The sequence below is a fragment of the Megalobrama amblycephala genome, linkage group LG1 (genome assembly GCF_018812025.1).
Source record: "Megalobrama amblycephala isolate DHTTF-2021 linkage group LG1, ASM1881202v1, whole genome shotgun sequence".
Classification (NCBI taxonomy): Eukaryota; Metazoa; Chordata; class Actinopteri; order Cypriniformes; family Xenocyprididae; genus Megalobrama; species Megalobrama amblycephala.
This window is the reverse complement of record NC_063044.1, coordinates 3,117,071-3,135,481: the sequence shown is the minus strand read 5'-3', so window position 1 is coordinate 3,135,481 and position 18,411 is coordinate 3,117,071. Positions and strand designations below refer to the sequence as shown.

Genomic DNA, 18,411 nt, shown 5'->3' with positions numbered 1-18,411 from the left:
GAGGATGAGGAGGCTGAGTTGCCCCCATTCGGGGTGGTTACTCATGCTGAAATGGATTTGAAGTTGACGGCCATAGTTTCCCGGGCCACTGTGGACATTGGGCTTGAGTGGAACCTCCACCGTTACCTGAGCATTCGTGGCTGGACAATTGGTTCCTGGGTGTGGCACGTGGTTCACAACCTTGTGCTGCTCCAGTGCCTTTCTTCCCGGAGGTACATGAAGAGGTTCAGAAAATGTGGAAGGCACCTTTTACTGCCAGAGGATGTTCTTCTGCCTCCTCCACTCTCACTACTCTCAATGGCGGGGCCACCAAGGGTTACGTGGACATTCCACAGGTGGAGCATGTTATTGGGCTGTACTTGTGCCTGCAGTCTTCTGCCACCTGGCGGAATCGTCCACGCCTCGAGTCCAAGGCAAGTAAGACGACGGCAGCTCTGGCTTCTAAGGCTTACTCTGCCGCTGGACAGACCACCTCCACCCTGCATGCCATGGCCATCCTGCAGGTCCATCAGGCAAAAGCTCTTAAATAGCTCCATGAGGATACTTCTGAGCTGGGGTTGTTGCAGGAGCTGTGCACAGCAACTGACCTCGCCCTCCGGGCGATGAAAATCATGGCGTGGGCCCTTGGCCAGTTGATCTCAACCCTGAGATGAAGGATGCAGACAAAGTTTGCTTTCTCGACGCCCCCATCTCCCAGGTCGGCCTCTTTGGCGCCAATGGTACCCACTTTCTCAATAAAAGAGTAGATTCCAACACCTCTGGGCCATACTGGGTCTGTGCTGACAATGAGCAACACTCTGCTTCCTCACTCTCAGCTACACCCTCATTGGCCATGGGCAGTGAGCTCACATTTTGGGGATGCACTGCTTCCTCACGGCTCCCTGCCCTGTCCCTCACAGAAACAGATAAGTGCACCACACTCACCACCTCTAGTCCAGGACACTGTGCTTCCCAGATTGGACCTTAATGCTCTGCACTGCCCTCCCCACCCCCAGCCCCCTTGGGTACGTCTGTTGTCTGTTTGGTGCCACTTGTACGGAACTTGGGAACTCCCTTGACACAGACCATTTCTTCGCTTTACATTCAAGGGTCAAGCATACCAGTACAAGGTCCTCCTCTTCGGGCTGTCCCTGTCTCCCTGTGTCTTTACCAAAGTCGCGGAAGCTGGCCTTGCCCCTCTCAGGGAAGTGGGCATTTGCATCCTCAAATATCTTGACGACTCATTCTGGCACCTCAGCCGGTTGGGGCTTTGGGTCAGCTGGAAAAAGAGCAAGCTCTCCCCGTCCAGAGCATCTCTTTTCTTGGTGTGGAGTTGGACTCAGTCAACATGAGAGTGTGCCTCACTAACGAGCGTGCGCAGCCTGAACACATTCACACAGAAAACATTGGTTCCACTGAAGTAATTTCAGAGGCTCCTGGGGCATATGGCTCCTCCTCTGGAGTCACCAGCGGCTCTGATCGCTGCATGCCATGAACATTCCAGGCGATCTCAATCGTGTGGCCTACACGCTCTCACGACAGCTCATGCTTCCAAGACAATGGAACCTCCATCCCCAGGTGGTCTAGCTGATTTGGAGCCGATTCAGGGACCCACAGGTAGACCTGTTTGCCTCCCAGGAGTCCGCTCATTGGCAGTTGTTTTATTCCCTATAATAAGACTAATGCTAATAAGAATGTTCTTTATTCGACCGGTTGTGAAGCACGTGTGGCAAACATGCCAAGAATTTGGCCCAAATAACCTCTGATAGTGATGTCATTGGAATGCACGCTCGTAAGAGGCTATAAATAGACATGAAACAGACTCGCCCTCAGGTTTATTTGTCTTTAGAGACCACATTGTGTGCTGTGAGTGCTGCTGTTTGCTTTTCTTTCTATCCTATCCCCTTTGGTAGAAGTTGGAATTGTTGGTAGAAGGCAGGATTCAATCTTTAATCATGTCGAGAGAGTCTGTTAAGAGATAGTGATATGGAGTTTGAGAGCACTGCCTCCGAGCGCTCCTCACACGATGATAAAGTGTATGAGGAATTACTTGAGGTGGCAACTCATGTGGTGGCCAGGCTTCAATTAGACTGGCCGCAGGAGCAAGAGAACCCCAGGCTCTCCAAGCTAGATGACAGATTTCTGTTGGGTGGCCAAGGGGAAGGACTCCAACACCGATCTCTCTGTTTTTTGCTGATCTCCATGACGAGTTAACTCATTCATGGAGTAAGCCATACTCATGTTTTTGTGCCCGTGACAGCGATTTATTCGACCATCGTGGGTGCAAGGGCACAGGGGTATATATGATGCAGGCTTGCAGGCAATCATCCCTGGTGGCACATCATCGCTCAAGAAGCCAACGCTCTCCACCAAGACATGCAGAACAACATCTGCACTGGTGAGGCGGTTCTTCAGGTATACCAGGCTGACCTGCTAAAGTATTTGAACATGAGCAGGGGTATTAGTGAGGAGGCATTTTCAGAACTACTCTGGGCAAATACTCTCCACGTGAGTATTTCAGGAAAGAGTAGAAGCTCCTTCTCCTACCCTCCCCGGCACTATCAGTGTCTTCGCTGATCTCAAGTCTCTGGGGTTGAGATGCAACACCATAAAAAGTGTTCTCTCCTGCCTAGAGGACAACAAATTTAAGGGTCTTATGGGACTTGGTCACCATGCAGGCACAGCTGTCTCCTGCACATGCCGAGTCCATCTTATATAACCTTAAAAACATCAGGCTAAATCAGGAAATTACTTTCCATTACTTTAAAGTTTTATGTCTCATGGAGGCTGTGTCCACAGTAATACCTCTGGGCCTCATGTACATGAATCCATTTCAGTTGTGGCCCAGAGCCAGAGGATTTCATCTCTCATCTTCTTCATTTATATAGCACTTTTTACAATACAATACAGATTGTTTCAAAGCAGCTTCACAGTGATAATAGGAAAATTAATGGACAGAGATTGTTTTGGCTTTACAGCAGCTCTAGGAAAAAGTTATTATTAAGCTAAAGTAAGTTCCCTTTCATGGGAACATCGACGCTGCGTAGTCGCTTTGGGAACGCCTCTGCGTGATTACGTCTTGAAGCACTCGTGAAATCAAACCAATAGTGTAGCGGGACGTCAGAGCGGGTGACGTCACGGACCAGGAAACTATAAAGCATCCCTGAGAACAAAGAACGCCAGCTTCTGCGTCTTCAGCAAAGCGCTCTGTGTTGTGTGTCTTATTTGGTGTTGTCTGTCATTTTCTGCAGCAAACAAAATATCTCTTCGTCCGAGGACAAGAGTGTTTTAGTCACCAAGCATATATATATATATATATATATATATATATATATATATATATATATATATTATATATTGCAAAGACACGATTATGGCGGAGAAAGACAAGCAGCAGTTTACTAAATGTGCTCCTCCCTGCCCTTGTTTCATCACGGGCGGGGATACACATGATATGTGTGTTGCTTGTATGGGAGTGGAGCATGCACAGGCAGCTCTCGAGGGAGCTGTCTGTGTGCATTGTGAAAAGCTAACGCTCCGTGTACTCCGATCACGCCGCGCGTTCTTTGATAAAAAGGAGGACGCCGCGGCGAGTGTTCCCCAGGGCTCGGGTCCCGCTGCTGCCGAGGCACAGCGTAGACTTCGTTCCTGGGGTTCACAAATGGATCTGGTGGAGGGGTTAGAGACGGGTTCTGCCCTATCTCGACCCTCACCTGCCAGATCTGTTGCCTCTTCTCTGGCCGCGGAAGCACGCGTAGCGGTTTCTTCCCCCAGAGTGGAGGCACCGGAGCTTCGCTTATCTGTCTCCGAGGAGATGGATGTAGCGAGCGCCGGTGCTGGAGATGAGGGCCCGCCACCCGCATCTCCAGCATATGAGGAGCTTTTAGAGGTTTTGACTTGGGCAGTGGCTAAACTAAAGATCGAATGGCCAGAAGAAAGACTTGAAGCGCGAGTTAAAAGCAAACTAGATGAGCGCTTTCTCCCTGCCCGAGCTCAACCTCAGCCCCGGGGATTGCCGTTCTTTCCAGATCTCCACACCGAGGTGTCGAGATCGTGGCAGAGTCCGGCACATTTCCGTGTTCATAACCCTACAACATCTCTGTACAGTAACATCATGGGGGGGAAAGAACACGGTTATACGGCGATGCCTCAGGTCGAAGAGACGCTCGCGAGCTATCTCTCGCCTGAATCAGCATCGCCGTTAAAATCCCCGACTTTGCCCACCAGACCCCTGCGTACAACATCAGCGTTGGTGGGCAGGGCTTACACCTCAGCGGGTCAGGCAGCAGCATGTCTGCATACTATGTCGATCCTCTAGGCATACCAAGCTGACCTGCTGGGGGAAATAGACCAGAGTGGCGAGGCGTCTTTTGAATGCATTCAAGAATTGAGAAAGGCGACTGACTTAGCTCTCCGGGCCACCAAGGAGACGGCAAAAACAATCGGCCGGTCTATGGCAGCCCTGGTGGCCACGGAGAGGCATCTATGGCTGAACTTGTCGGACATTAAAGAACGCGATAAGGCGGTGCTTCTCGATGCGCCAGTGTCTGTTCAGGGCCTCTTCGGCGACTCCGTAACATCGGTCGTCGAGAGGTTCCAGGAGGCAAAACGTCAGTCTGCGGCCTTTCAAAAGTTCTTCCCTCGCCGCTCTACTGAGGCTGCTGAGCGGGAGCAGCCTCAGGCGTCTACAAGCTCCTCATCTGCGCGTAGAGCGCAGCAAAAACAAAGTGTTGCCACCCGTGCTCCCCCGAAAAGATCTTGGGGACCGGGTAAGACAGCACAAGTGAAGCCTTCCCGGGGTAAAACAGATCTGCGGGCTGTTATTATCGCCAGGAAGGCTGCGAAAAAGTCCTGACGCGAGGGGTCCAGGACTTCTGAGGGCAGCCCCCTCCGGAGAGGGTCCAGGAAAAATTAAAATATATAAAGTTGACCCATCTTCGGTGCCCTCAGGGGGCCGTTCTGTTAACCCCGCCACCTCGTGTGTCGCGGGGCACAGCAGCCCCCCCCGATCCTCTGAGGAGGGTCGGTCAGCACCTGATTCGACTGTTCCCTGCCGGTGCGCCGCTTCAGGGCGTCGAGCCAAGTGCTCAAAAAACACCAGAGACCAGTCTCGAGAGACTGGTTCCCTTAGTAGAATATTTAGAAGAATGGAAAAGTCTTCCCAATATTTCTCAATGGGTGCTGCAAATGATAAAAAAGGGGTACAAAATACAATTCGGGTTTCGCCCGCCCCGGTTCAGCGGGGTCCTCACTACAGTAGTGGACCCCCAGCAGTCTCTGGTCATGGAACAGGAATTGATGACACTTTTGCAAAAGGGGGCTATAGAGAGGGTTCCTCCCGCCAGCATACAGTCAGGGTTTTACAGCCGATACTTCATAGTTCCGAAGAAGGATGGAGGCTTGCGTCCTATTCTAGATTTACGCATGTTAAATCGTTCAGTGCAAAGGCTCAAGTTCAAGATGCTAACACTCAAACAGATCACTACACAGATCAGGTCCGAGGACTGGTTTGTGACAATAGATCTGAAAGACGCGTACTTCCATGTATCAATCCATCCTTCACATTGGAAGTTCCTCAGGTTTGCTTTCGGGGGCGAAGCTTACCAATACAAGGTTCTTCCGTTTGGCCTATCCCTTTCACCCCGCACCTTCACGAAGTGCGTGGATGCAGCGCTGGCTCCTTTGAGACTCCAGGGCATCCGCATGCTGAATTATATCGACGATTGGTTGATTCTAGCTCAATCAGAGCAACAGGCAGTTCAACATCGAGATGTAGTTCTGTCCCACATGAAGAAGTTAGGGTTGAGACTCAATGCCAAGAAAAGTGTGCTTTTACCGGCTCAGACTACCAATTACCTAGGGGTAGTTTGGGATTCCACTTCGATGCAGGCACATTTGTCCCCTGCTTGGGTGAATTCCATTCTCTCAACCGTGAAAGGGGTGAAATTAGGCCAGTCACTCACTGTGAAGCAAATTCAGAGAATGTTGGGTCTGATGGCAGCGGCATCCAACGTGATACCTTTTGGCCTGCTGCACATGAGACCCCTACAGTGGTGGCTCAGAACCAGGGGGTTTTCTCCGAGGGGAAACCCTTTTCGCACAATCAAGGTCACGCGGCGATGCCTTCGTGCTCTGGCGGTGTGGAAGAAGCCCTGGTTTCTATCCCAAGGTCTTGTGCTAGGAGCTCCTTGTCATCGCAAAATGCTAACGACGGATACTTCTCTCACAGGGTGGGGAGCGATCATGAGTGGTCGCTCAGCTCAGGGTCTTTGGGAGGACCATCATCGATCTCGGCATATAAATCAGCTGGAGATGATGGCGGTATTTCGAGCACTCAAATACTTCCTCCCAGACCTGAGGGGCCATCACGTGTTAGTTCAGTCAGACAACATGTCGGTGGTCTCTTATATCAATCATCAAATCCTCCTGTGGTCCCAGGGCAAGCTTCTCTCGCTGAGAGCAGCTTATATCCCGGGACGTCAAAATGTGGGAGCAGACATCCTGTCGAGGCAGGGGCCGAGGCCCGGGGAATGGAGGCTCCATCCCGAAGTGGTGGAACTGATTTGGAAAAAGTTCGGTCGTGCACAAGTCGACCTATTTGCCTCGAAAGAGACGTCTCACTGCCCGTTGTGGTTTTCTCTGACCCATCCAGCCCCTCTGGGGTTGGATGCTATGGTACAGACGTGGCCGAGGCTGCGTCTGTATGCATTTCCCCCGATCGCTCTGCTCCCCGGATTTCTGGAGAGGGTTCGCCGGGACGGGGTCCGTCTAATATTGGAAGCCCCGTTCTGGCCGGCCCGAGTATGGTTCACGCATCTAGTATCCCTCTTAGAAGACTCCCCCATGGAGATTCCTGTCAGACAAGACCTCTTGTCTCAGTTGGGCGGCGCAATAGTTCACCCGCACCCAGAAATATGGAAACTGTGGGCCTGGCCCCTGAGGGGGCAGAGCTCGTAGAATCTGGTCTCTCAACTGAGGTTGTAGAGACCATTCTCCACTCCAGAGCTCCAACCACGAGAAAACTGTACGCCTATAAGTGGAAATTGTTTGCTACTTGGTGTAGCCACTCTCAGGTGGATCCGGTCCACTCTTCTATCAGTCAAGTACTGCAATTTCTCCAAGAGAAGTTCTCGGAGGGTTTAACTCCTTCTACATTGAAGGTTTATATTGCCGCTATTTCCGCTTCTCTTCTGTTGGTAGAAACCCTTTAGTTGTACGTTTTCTCCGTGGCACTCAGAGGCTGAGGCCTGTTGTTCGCACAAAAATGCCTTCCTGGGACTTAGCCATTGTGTTGGAAGGGTTAGCTGCGGCTCCCTTTGAACCTCTAGAGGAAGCATCTGAGAAGATCCTTACTCTCAAAACCTTATTTCTTCTGGCCATAACATCCTTCAAAAGAATCGGGGACTTACAAGCACTATCGGTTGCTCCTTCATGTTTAGACTTTGCACCTGGTATGGTCAAAGCCTTTATACATCCTAGACCTGGATATGTTCCTAAGGTCCCTACTAATGTCCCAGGGCCTATTGTGCTGCAGGCCTTCTGTCCTCCACCTTTTACAAGTCCGGATCAGGAGAAACTGAATCTGCTCTGCCCGGTGAGGGCTTTAGACGCGTATGTCCACAGAGCTGCCCTGTGGCGAAAGACTGAACAACTGTTTGTGTGTTACGGTTCTCCTAATAAGGGAGGTCCTGCGTCTAAGCAGAGAATGAGTAAGTGGGTGGTCGAGGCCATCTCTCTTGCTTACAAATCGGCCGGACAGCCCCCTCCTTTAGCTGTCCAGGCGCATTCTACCAGGGGCATGGCTGCCTCAAAGGCTTTGATGTCGGGGGTTCCCCTCCAAGACATATGTGATGCTGCTGGGTGGTCTTCTCAGCATACCTTTGTCAGGTTTTATAACCTCGATTTGGGCTCCACTCCAGGGTCCTCAGTCCTGTCGTCCTGAAATAATAACACAACAGGCATTTGGTCTTATGGCCTAGTTGGGATAGCGTTCCCAAAGCGACTACGCAGCGTCGATGTTCCCATGAAAGGGAACGTCTCGGGTTACGTCTGTAACCCTGGTTCCCTGAATAAGGGAACGAGACGCTGCGTAGCTTAGCCATACTCCCTGCACGCCTGTGAGCGTCTGCTTCATCCATATCAGAAGCTGGCGTTCTTTGTTCTCAGGGGTGCTTTATAGTTTCCTGGTCCGTGACGTCACCCGCTCTGACGTCCCGCTACACTATTGGTTTGATTTCACGAGTGCTTCAAGACGTAATCACGCAGAGGCGTTCCCAAAGCGACTACGCAGCGTCTCGTTCCCTTATTCAGGGAACCAGGGTTACAGACGTAACCCGAGACGTTTTTGATTGAATCACATCTGAGTGCCAATCCCCAGAGGCAGATAAGGGTTACACGCCAGAGGCTTCGTACCCTTTTTATGTATTTCAGACCCAATTTCTTACCCTGGGTCCCACTCTAGGTGCGTGTTGTCACAAGATGTTAACCCTCAGGGGTCTGAGGATTTTTGGGGCCCTGGAGAAGTTTTGACATGCCCTGACATTTGTGCTTTTTTCAGTTGTTCATAAACATATTAATGGAAAAAGTGTGATTACACTGTATTCAGCACAAACTAGGCTACAATAATATGTGAGAAACATGTATGTACATGTTTGTGTTTTTGAAGGAATAACGTTTATGCGTGGTTATTGAAAAAACAAAAAACTTAAGTCACTGAAATAAAGCCAAAAATATATATTAAATCTGTGTTCACAAGAGTTCTGAGTATTGGAGGTTGTAGACTAGAGTTTTTGCTTCAGAATGAGATAAAAATTATGCTGCCTGCTTGTTCATATAAAACAATAGAGAGATTTAAATTTTCTAAAACATCTTTAGTCAAGAAACACAGTATGCGTGGAGGCGTGAATCATCATGAATAATGGGTGATTTACAGCTGAGAACAAAAAAGAATCGCATAATGAGTTGTAATGACTTGCATAAATAATGAGGCCTTTCAGTAGGCTGTGAAAAAACCCTCTGTGATCATGTCTCAAGCTCATCATGGTGTAAATCAAACATACAGAAAAAAACAGCAATACTGTGAAATATTATTACAATTTAAAATAATAGTATTCTATTATATACTTTAAAATATAATGTATTTCTGTGATGCAAAGTGTCTGAACAATTATGTTACCTCTATGGCATTTCACATAGGCTTTTAGCTTAAAAGCATGCACATTTTGAGAAATATTGATGGATTCTCATATGTTTATGTCAATTTTCTATACAGATGAGTAATATTTATTCAATATTTATTGTCATCACTGTGAGCACTAGATACTGTGTTTTCAATTCATACTTGCAGCCGAAGGGCGCTCTGTGCATTTTTAGTCCACAAATTCATCTAAAGAAGAACAGGAACCAGGAACTAACGGCATGTCTTCTAGAGGTCGCTAACCATGGCTTTAACATCCAGATAAACACTTTTCAAGACAATAAATACACAATTGAGACGATGTATACAAGTATTGCCTCAGAATTTGCCTCAGAATAGCGCTGGCTCCGTGGGCGTGGCCGCATTAGCGGATAATGAGCTGAATCACAGACTTCTGACATGGCTCTCTTTTCATACAGATTACATAAACACAGAATTTTTGTTTTCAATTTGACTTACACGATTTAAAACCTGACATTTCAAAGTTTTTTTTTTTTTTGTGATTAGTATTCACAAAGTTACAGTTCATTTTCTGAGAAATATCAGATTGGACTTTATTCAGAGGGAGACGAGAGATCACGCATCATGTTAGGTTTCCTTATTTTGCGAAAAGCTCAACATTTTGTTTTTACACTGAGTGTACACAAATAAAAGAAGATATTCCACAGATTAAAATGGTGTATAGCTCTTAATTGTATGTGCAACATTGAAGGAGTATTTTGAGTCTCTTTCACACTGGTAAGTTAAAAACCGCGGTGGTATCGCCGGCGTGACCGCCGACCCGAGGGAGTTAATGACAGATGCTTCCCGCATGGGATAGGGTGCAGTCTTAGTTGGCCGTCCAGCCCAAGGGATATGAAGAGGCCATCATCTTGATTGGCAATCAATTGCCTTGAATTGATAGCTGTATTTCTGACCCTGAAATACTTCCAGCAGTTAAGGCGCTACCATGTCCTATTGCAGGTGGACACTACAGTAGTCATAAAGGCAGACTGTGTTTGCACTGACTGAACGGGCTAATGCACAGGTTCTGCTTTGGGCTTAGGACAGGTTCCTGTCCCTCAGGGAATTTTACATTCCAGGGCATATGAATGTGGGAGCAGATTTGCTGTCCAGACAGGCTGTGAAACACAGGGAATGGAAACTTCCACCCCAAATTTTTTTACAAAGCAGAGGTGGACCAATTTGCCTCACAGGAAATGGCGCAATGTCACCTCTATTCTCTCTGATTCCTCTCGTTCCCATTAGTGTTATGAAACACAGCATCGAGGGTAGCTTTTGATAGATCATGTCTCGGGTTACTTGACTGTAACACCGTTCCCTGAAAAAGCGAATGACGTCACTGTCAGAGGTTATTTAGGCCAAATTCTTCGCCACACATGCTTCACAACCAGTTGAACAAAGAGCATTCTCATTAGCTTTATGAAATGCAGTATTTCGTTCCCACTTTTTCTGGGAAAAGGGTTACAGGGATGAACTAGCAAAAAGAAAAGTTTGATCAATAAACACACAATGTCTATGGAAGCGGCTATCCTTTCAAATAGTTAGAATTTGACAACGTGTTTTATTGATATTAGATACACACTGGGCCTCATTTATCAATCTGATGTAAACGAGTGCAGATCCGAGTGCAAAAAATCATCTTACACACGTTGATAAATGCCAGTGTCATAGCTTCTGGGTATGCAGGGTATGCACATGCATATGGGCCCAGACGGATTGGGGGCCCGCTATTACGGGCTTAACCCCAAAGTAGCTTATACTTCGGGCGTCCACGCACCGTCCACATTGCATAATTTACATCATCGGGAGGGTTTGCGGACGTCCGCACACCCCATCTGCGCGTAGCCTATCTTTGTTAAATGTACTAAAAATCATTAAGAAGCTGAATAAATGGACCATAAAATGGTCCATGCTATGTCTTGGCGATGAGCTATTGTATTTTACCAGTATTCGCTTTTCTGTCATTTTTAAAGTGGATTTCTGAATCTTATGTATGCAGTAATGTAAGTAGTACTTAATTTTAAATGAGTCATATTGGTTTTCTGAAAAAACGGCTATGTCTGCACATTTTAAGATACTGCACAAGATGTGAATAAATGTAACTCGCACACTCGCTTGGGGTGGATACTTTTTATTCAACAAATAAAATGCATGTAAAATGTGATAGAAACTAGAGAATAAACTTTTAGTAAATTTATTATAAATAAAACATGCATTAGAAAAGTCTGTGACAGAATAATTAATTCATAACTGGAATAATCTTCAGACTGATGCTGTGATCATTGTGAAATTCCTAAGCTAGAGTGGAATCGGTCGAATTCAAACTTGGACTGTGTTGAAAAGCCCTTTTTTAAATTTTTTTTAAATAATGCAGTCATAATGATGGAGGAGCACATATAGTACTGTAGGGCTGTTGTTGTTTGAAATAGATCCGCAATGCAAAGTCATAATGATGGAGGACCGCATATAGAGTGCCCTCCACAAATATTGGCACCCTTAGTAAATATGAGCAAAGGCGGCTGTGAAAATAAATCTGCATTATTTTTCCTTTTGATCTTTCATTAAAAAAAAATTCACAAAATTCTAACCTTTCATCGAAGTAAAACAATTCAAAGTGGGGGGAAATTCACATTATGAAATAAATGTTTTTTTCCAATACATGTTGGCCACAATTAGTGGCACCCTTAGAAATTCTTATAAGTAAAATATCTCTGAAGTATATTCCAAATCATATTTACATTTTGTAGCACACCAGGGTGACTAGGAGCATGAAATTGTCCAGCCATGACTTCCTGTTCCACAGTACAAATATGTGTAAACACAAAGGCCAAATTCCCTTAATTATTCATCACAATGAGAAAAACCAAAGAATATAGTTCTGATGTGCAGCAAAAGATTGTTGAGCTTCACAAAATAGAAAATGGCTATAAGAAAAAAGCTAACACATTGAAAATCCCCATTTCCACCAACAGGGCAATAATTAAGTTCCAATCAACTAAAGATAAAACTTTTATTTTATTGAATTGTTTGTACATGTGAACTTGTGAAATGTTGTGGGCCTATTTGTTTTGCTGGAGGTCCTGGACATCTTGTTCAGATACATGGCATCATGGATTCGATCAAATACTAACAGATAAAAATCAAAACCTGACTGCTTCTGCTAGAAATCTTATAATGGGGCCGTGGTTGAAACTTTCATCAGGATAATGATCCAAAACAAACATCAAAATCAACACAAATTGTGTCACTGAGCACAAAATTAAGCTTCTGCCATGACCATCCCAGTTCCCTGACCTGAACCCTATAGAAAATGAGTGGGGTGAACTGAAGAGAAGAAGCACCAACATGGAGCTGGGAGAGATTCTGTATGAAGGAATGGTCTCTGATATCTTGTCAGGTGTTCTCCAAACTCATCAGGCATTATAGGTGACTATAAGACTCAAAGCTGTTATCTTGGGAAAAGGACGTTGCAATAATTGGGTGCCAATAATTGTGGCCAACATGAACTAGAGAAAAACATTTATTTCATAATGAGCTTTTCCCCACATTTTCAGTTGTTTTACTTAAATGAATGGTTAGAATTTTGAGACTTTTTTTAATGAAAGATCAAAAGGATAAACAATTCTCATATTTACTAAGGGTGCCAATATTAGTGGAGGACACTGTAGTACTGCAGTGCTGTTGTCATTCCTAGAAATGTTTTACCATTTTTGTCTGCATGTTTAAAAGTGATAATTTATTCATATCAAAGTCCTGGGACTCATTCGCATAATACCACATACGGGTACTCAGAAAAGAATAAGACTGAAAAAGAAGTTATAAAATTATATATTAAACTATAAAATAAAACAAATTAGATAGTCATCGTAGATAGTCATTATAAACAACATAATTAAAGCCAAAATATTTTTTTTAGGCTAAAGCAAAACTGATGGGCTCACCTCTCTCATTTGGCAAGTATTCAAATATGTTTCTATATTTGCATGTAACATTTTGGTTGCTAAATTATTATTTATTATGTAAACAGCAAAACAGCATCCTTCACATTCAGCGTCCATCGTAAACGTGTACTCCACACGGCTCCAGGGGGGTTAATAAAGGCTTTCTGAAGTGAAGTGATGTGTTTGTGTAAAAAAAAATCCATATTTAACAAGTTATGAAGTAAAATATAGCTTCCGCTAGACCGCCTTACGTATGAAGAAAGTGTAAAACTCTTGAAGTTCAAGAAGCTTACGCTACGTCCTATGCCTTCTCTATTCAACTTACAACTTACAAACACCCATCTATTCTAATTTAATTTCATTTTAATTTGACATTCTATCTTAACGGTTTATGATCATCTTAACAGTTTACCTTAATGGTTTATGATCAACTAATGAGCTTCAGTTGTTTGTCAGGAAAATAATTAAATTATTAAAATGCTCTCATTACAATTCTCCACCAGATTTACTATGCTGCACACAAGCTCACGCTAACTCAAAAACTTGTGTACACAAGCTGAGACCTGACGTGAGATTTGATCGTAGCCACCGCTCACATCCATATTGATAAATGCTAAGTTTTGCGTGGAAACGGCCATACGCACCGTTTTCTGTCGTACGTCCATTTCATAAATGAAGCCCACTGTGTATGTAATTATACATTTTATTCTTTTCCTAGTTCACTGGCCACATACACGTAGGCCTTGAGAGAATGGGAATATCAGATCTTTCATGATATAGTTAACAAGTTTGGAAATGTTTCGAATAAAAAAAGGAAAATAAAATAAAACCAATAGCCTACATTTGTCATACAGTGCTATTGTGGCTGCGGTGTGTCATGCGGTGAGCATGATGCGTCAGCATGTAAATAGTAATATATAAAAATGCGAGGCGATAACTGCCATCCCACCCCACTCCACCCCAACCCACCCCCCTGTCACCCTTCACTGGTGCCCCTTCAAAAATACTAAGTGCATGATGCCCCTATCAGTAATGGATGTAATGGAAAAAGCATCTGCAAAAAGGCAGATAATATCTAACTGTGTCTTGGATCTTTTGATTTTTTTCTAGTTCATCGGCTTGGGCAGAGAAAGCTACACGTCTTCGCTCAGTTGTGTCTAATGTGCTGCCCCTTGATGTACACCAGTCCTGCCCATTATCACCAGGGTTCTTGCCCCCTTCTGGAGCTGACTGTCTGGTGTCATCTTTCTGCCTTGAGAGTGTAAGCCATGACTTGCTTTCCTTCACCAATGCCTTAGGCCACATCTCCAGCCTGCTTAAAAAAGGTGGATACCTCCTACTTATTGGTGCCCTGGGAGAGAGCTTCTACATGGGTGGGCCAGGGCTGTACATCCCTGTGGTCCCTCTGGATGAGTCTCAGGTCTGTGCTAGTCTGAAGGCCCATGGATATGAGCTGTTGCAGCTTTGTATTTACCACCTGCCACCAGACATGAAGGTGGGGGTAGATGATGTCACTGGTGTGTTCTTTGCAAAAGCAAAGAAAGCTTAAACAATTTTAGTAGAAATATACATGAATTGGAAAGGTAGGGAATTAATGTATTTTTTTTTAATGCTCAATTTTACTGTGATTAAAAGATATTGAAAATAATCATATTTGTCAGCATCTGAAAGTAAAAAATGTTGGTCAAATGACATAAATGCAGAATGATTGCTAATGTTTGATTTCACGTGTTAAAATTTGTTATTTCACACGTTAATTTCACATGTTAAAATTCACCTCACATTCTTTGCAGCTAAACTCAGCAAAAGGCCCTTTTTCAGAATTCTAGGTTTTAAACCGGCGTGAAGTTGGCCGCCCACCCAATGCAAAACATCAGCAAAATAGTCTAAATTGTTTGTGCTCCGTTTGTGCTGTAAAAAAATTTCGTTTGTGCTGCTTCGGTTTTTTAGATATTAAAAGAATATTTATAGGTCATTCTGTGGTCACTCAGCCCCCCACATGCTCCAAATTCACCCCAAATAGTCTCAATCGTTTGTGCTTCGTTTGTGCTGGTTTGTGCCGGTAAAAGTTTCGTTTGTGCTGCTTCTGTTTTTAAAATATTAGAAACTGAATTCTAGACGATGACGTCACCAGCCCCCCACACGCTCTAAATTCACTCAAAATAGGTTTGTTTGTTTGTGCTTCGTTTGTGCTGGTTTGTGCCAGTAAAAGTTTCATTTGTGCTGCTTCCGTTTTTAAAATATTAGAAACTGAATTCTAGATGATGACGTCACCAGCGTTTGAGCTGCTTCCATTTTTTCCAGATTGAATTATAGGCACAATACAATACTGACAGAATAACAGTAAAATACTATTGCCATTTTATTTCAGGTTTGTCATTTATTCAATCTTTTATCAAAATGTTGGATGCTAGTAAAGATGTTTTAATAACAACAACTCATTGTCAATGTTTTTTGCTGTGGTGTTTAATAAAAAGATTTTGCTGTTCAGACATTATACAGCAGCAGCTCAATATTCATCTGTTGTCAGACTGTTGTCAATAAACAATTATCTTTACTTCATTCACTTGTCTCTCCTGATTGAAATTTTTTTTAAGTACCATTTGTTATACTTCACTACCACCACTAGGCACAAGTGACACTTCTGTTCAAAAAGCTCTTGTGGAAAGTATAGTGAGTTAGTAGAGAAAATGTCTATATAAAACCAAACTACAAAAGTTGTTACTACAGTAGATCAAATTTCTGGCCAAGTACTATTAGTTAACTTAAAGAACAATGGTACAAAATTCAAGAGACTTAAGATTGCAATGTTTATTAAACAGAAAAATCATTGCTCAATACTAATATAACTATGAAATTCTAATTACAATCACACATGTGACCCATGTTAGTTTTTTTTTTAAAAAACATTGTGCATCTAGGCATCGACATTACCATATTGTCCTAATATAAGATATATTAACCTCATATCTTATTACTATATTATATTGTCCTTATATTAGGACCAATACAGCAATCATGAAAACAAATTTATACTGTACATGATATTTTTTGAAGTATTGTATAGTAAATCTGGTGCAACTTCACATGATCAACAAGGTGCATGGAAGAAAAACAAAGCTATTTATGGACAAAATATTGATCTTTCAGCTCCAACTTTTGTTTATTCTGACCCCTTGATGCCACAAGTGTTGCTGGTATTGTCCATAAATAGCATGATATTATTTAAATAATTATTTAAATAGCAGGATTATTTAAGTGGGTAATTATATTTTGCTTATGCCAAAGAAACCAGCAGTCGACAAGGATTCCATTTTCACAGTCCTGTGCTCATCTAAAGAGGCTATAGTCCAAAATGGCAACATAGCTACTCCTAATCAGAGCATCTGGACAGAGCTTAGTAAACATCTAGAACACAAGATCACTGGAAAGGCTCTATACACTTTTGTTAAGTTAAACAGACACAACATCTGGACTGCTTTGTGAAAGTGATCATGAAACAAGTGGCAGTAGTGATGACACTGATTTTGAGCCAGGGTCCCTTTCCTCCAGATCAAAAGATTGCTGGACTTTTGATCTTGAAGTTCCATTACAGAAATGGATTGAATTCATGCCTGAAACGGTTAAATACAAAGACAAATTCTCTAAAACACAAAAAAGGGAATACACAGTTTTGAAGCCTGGCATCTGGACATGTGATAAATCATCAGATTTGGAAAGAAGTAAAATGCCCCTACACATTTGCCTTTAAAAGAGCCAAGGTCATCCATCAGCCACAGAGAAATACATTGATGTCAGAGGCCACTGTAAAGAGTGTCGTGGCCACATTCACATAAAATGTGAACGAGTGCCTGAAATGAACAGTCCGATGGTGCTCAAGCATTTAATTAGGAACACAGCGTGTTTGATGCGTGTTTGAGTGAGACTTTCGCGACGGACGTGATCAAAAGATGGCGGCACACTTGAATAAACATCCAAGCAAGATATGCTATTTTCAAATCCATATGCTATCTATACAACATTAAACGCAAGAACTGGTGGATTATAACCATGGAGAACATTAAAAAACTTGAACGATTTATTGACGACTACTTTTCCGGACTTGCCAGCATGCCTCAACCACAAAAAAAGCATCAGCGTTGGGAAGACTCGGCAGACACAGATGAAAACACAACAATAGAGGTTAGTGTTCTGGAATCCATCAACACCAAACTGGCCATTCTCGAACTACTTCACCAAGACATTAAGGATTTAAAAACAAGTCTCAAGCTGCGTTCCATTCGACAGGGTCCCTACACAGTGTTCACTGCTCCCTACTCCCTGAGCACGGTATATCAGTTGAAGTGGACTTCGCTGACAATAATCGTTCATTTGGAATGCCCTGCAAACGTCATCAAAGAAAGTCAACGACAGTGTCGCGCAGATTGATAACATAAATAAATAAATAGATATTTTAATTTACTTTCGAATTTAAAATGGACTCTTAACAGATATGGAGCTGTAACTGTCATGCCATATGAAAATAAATTCTCATTTGGTTAACTGTATAAATGTATTCTTAATCCATGGTCTCGTGTGCTTTCTTTTCCACGCGCAGCCGCATAAACACTCCTGAGGTAAAATAAAATAAAATAAAATAATAAAAGATAGAGCTTTAGCTGCTTTTACAATTTTATTAAATCTTTAAAGACTGGATTTAAACAACCTTTTAAAATTAAAAAAATCATTTTTAAACTTTTAATATTGTGCTTTGAAATAAATTTAGTACAAAAACATTCACTCTGGAAAGGAGTTAGTGGTCTTAACATATGCTGTAACACAGAGGCTCATGTAGTCTGACTCCACCCGTCCATGTGAGGGTCTGAAGCATCATTTCACACTGGAGTTTATCCCTGCATGGGAGGAACTGGGAGTGTCTTGTTTCACGAGTTCACACTTACAAATAAGTCAGGTAAATTAATTAGTAAACGTATTTGGCGTGCTGTCCGGGGAGAGGGCTCCGAGCTCGGTAATCGGCCCGAACACAGAGTACCCCCCCAAAAATGCAAAATGTTGGCTACGGACAGCAGCCGGGAACTGTAACCCCCCAAAAATATAGAAATAAGGCTGATGTTTGCAAGGAGAATGCTGTCTGCCGGATCGGGAGGGTTCTATCTGATGGGAGTTCAATACTCACAGCGAACCAATGAATATGAACCTCTTCGACCAGCAAACTAAGATAAGGTTTAGATGTTTTGGCTGGGGGCGTCTGCAGCATCCGACGGGAGTTCAATACTCGCAGCAATCGGATGG

The 18,411-nt window shown here is 43.7% G+C and overlaps 1 protein-coding gene across 1 annotated transcript in view; it reads left to right on the top strand.

Moving 5' to 3' along the window:
* The window catches only part of LOC125251887 (phenylethanolamine N-methyltransferase), a 53,972-nt gene extending 38,340 nt beyond the window's left edge, over positions 1-15,632 (top strand). The window contains exon 3 of the mRNA XM_048164998.1: positions 14,230-15,632. Within this exon, the coding sequence (XP_048020955.1) occupies positions 14,230-14,668 (439 nt within the window). The 3' untranslated portion in view covers positions 14,669-15,632. The remainder of the gene's footprint in view (positions 1-14,229) is intronic.
* Positions 15,633-18,411: the final 2,779 nt, after the last annotated feature.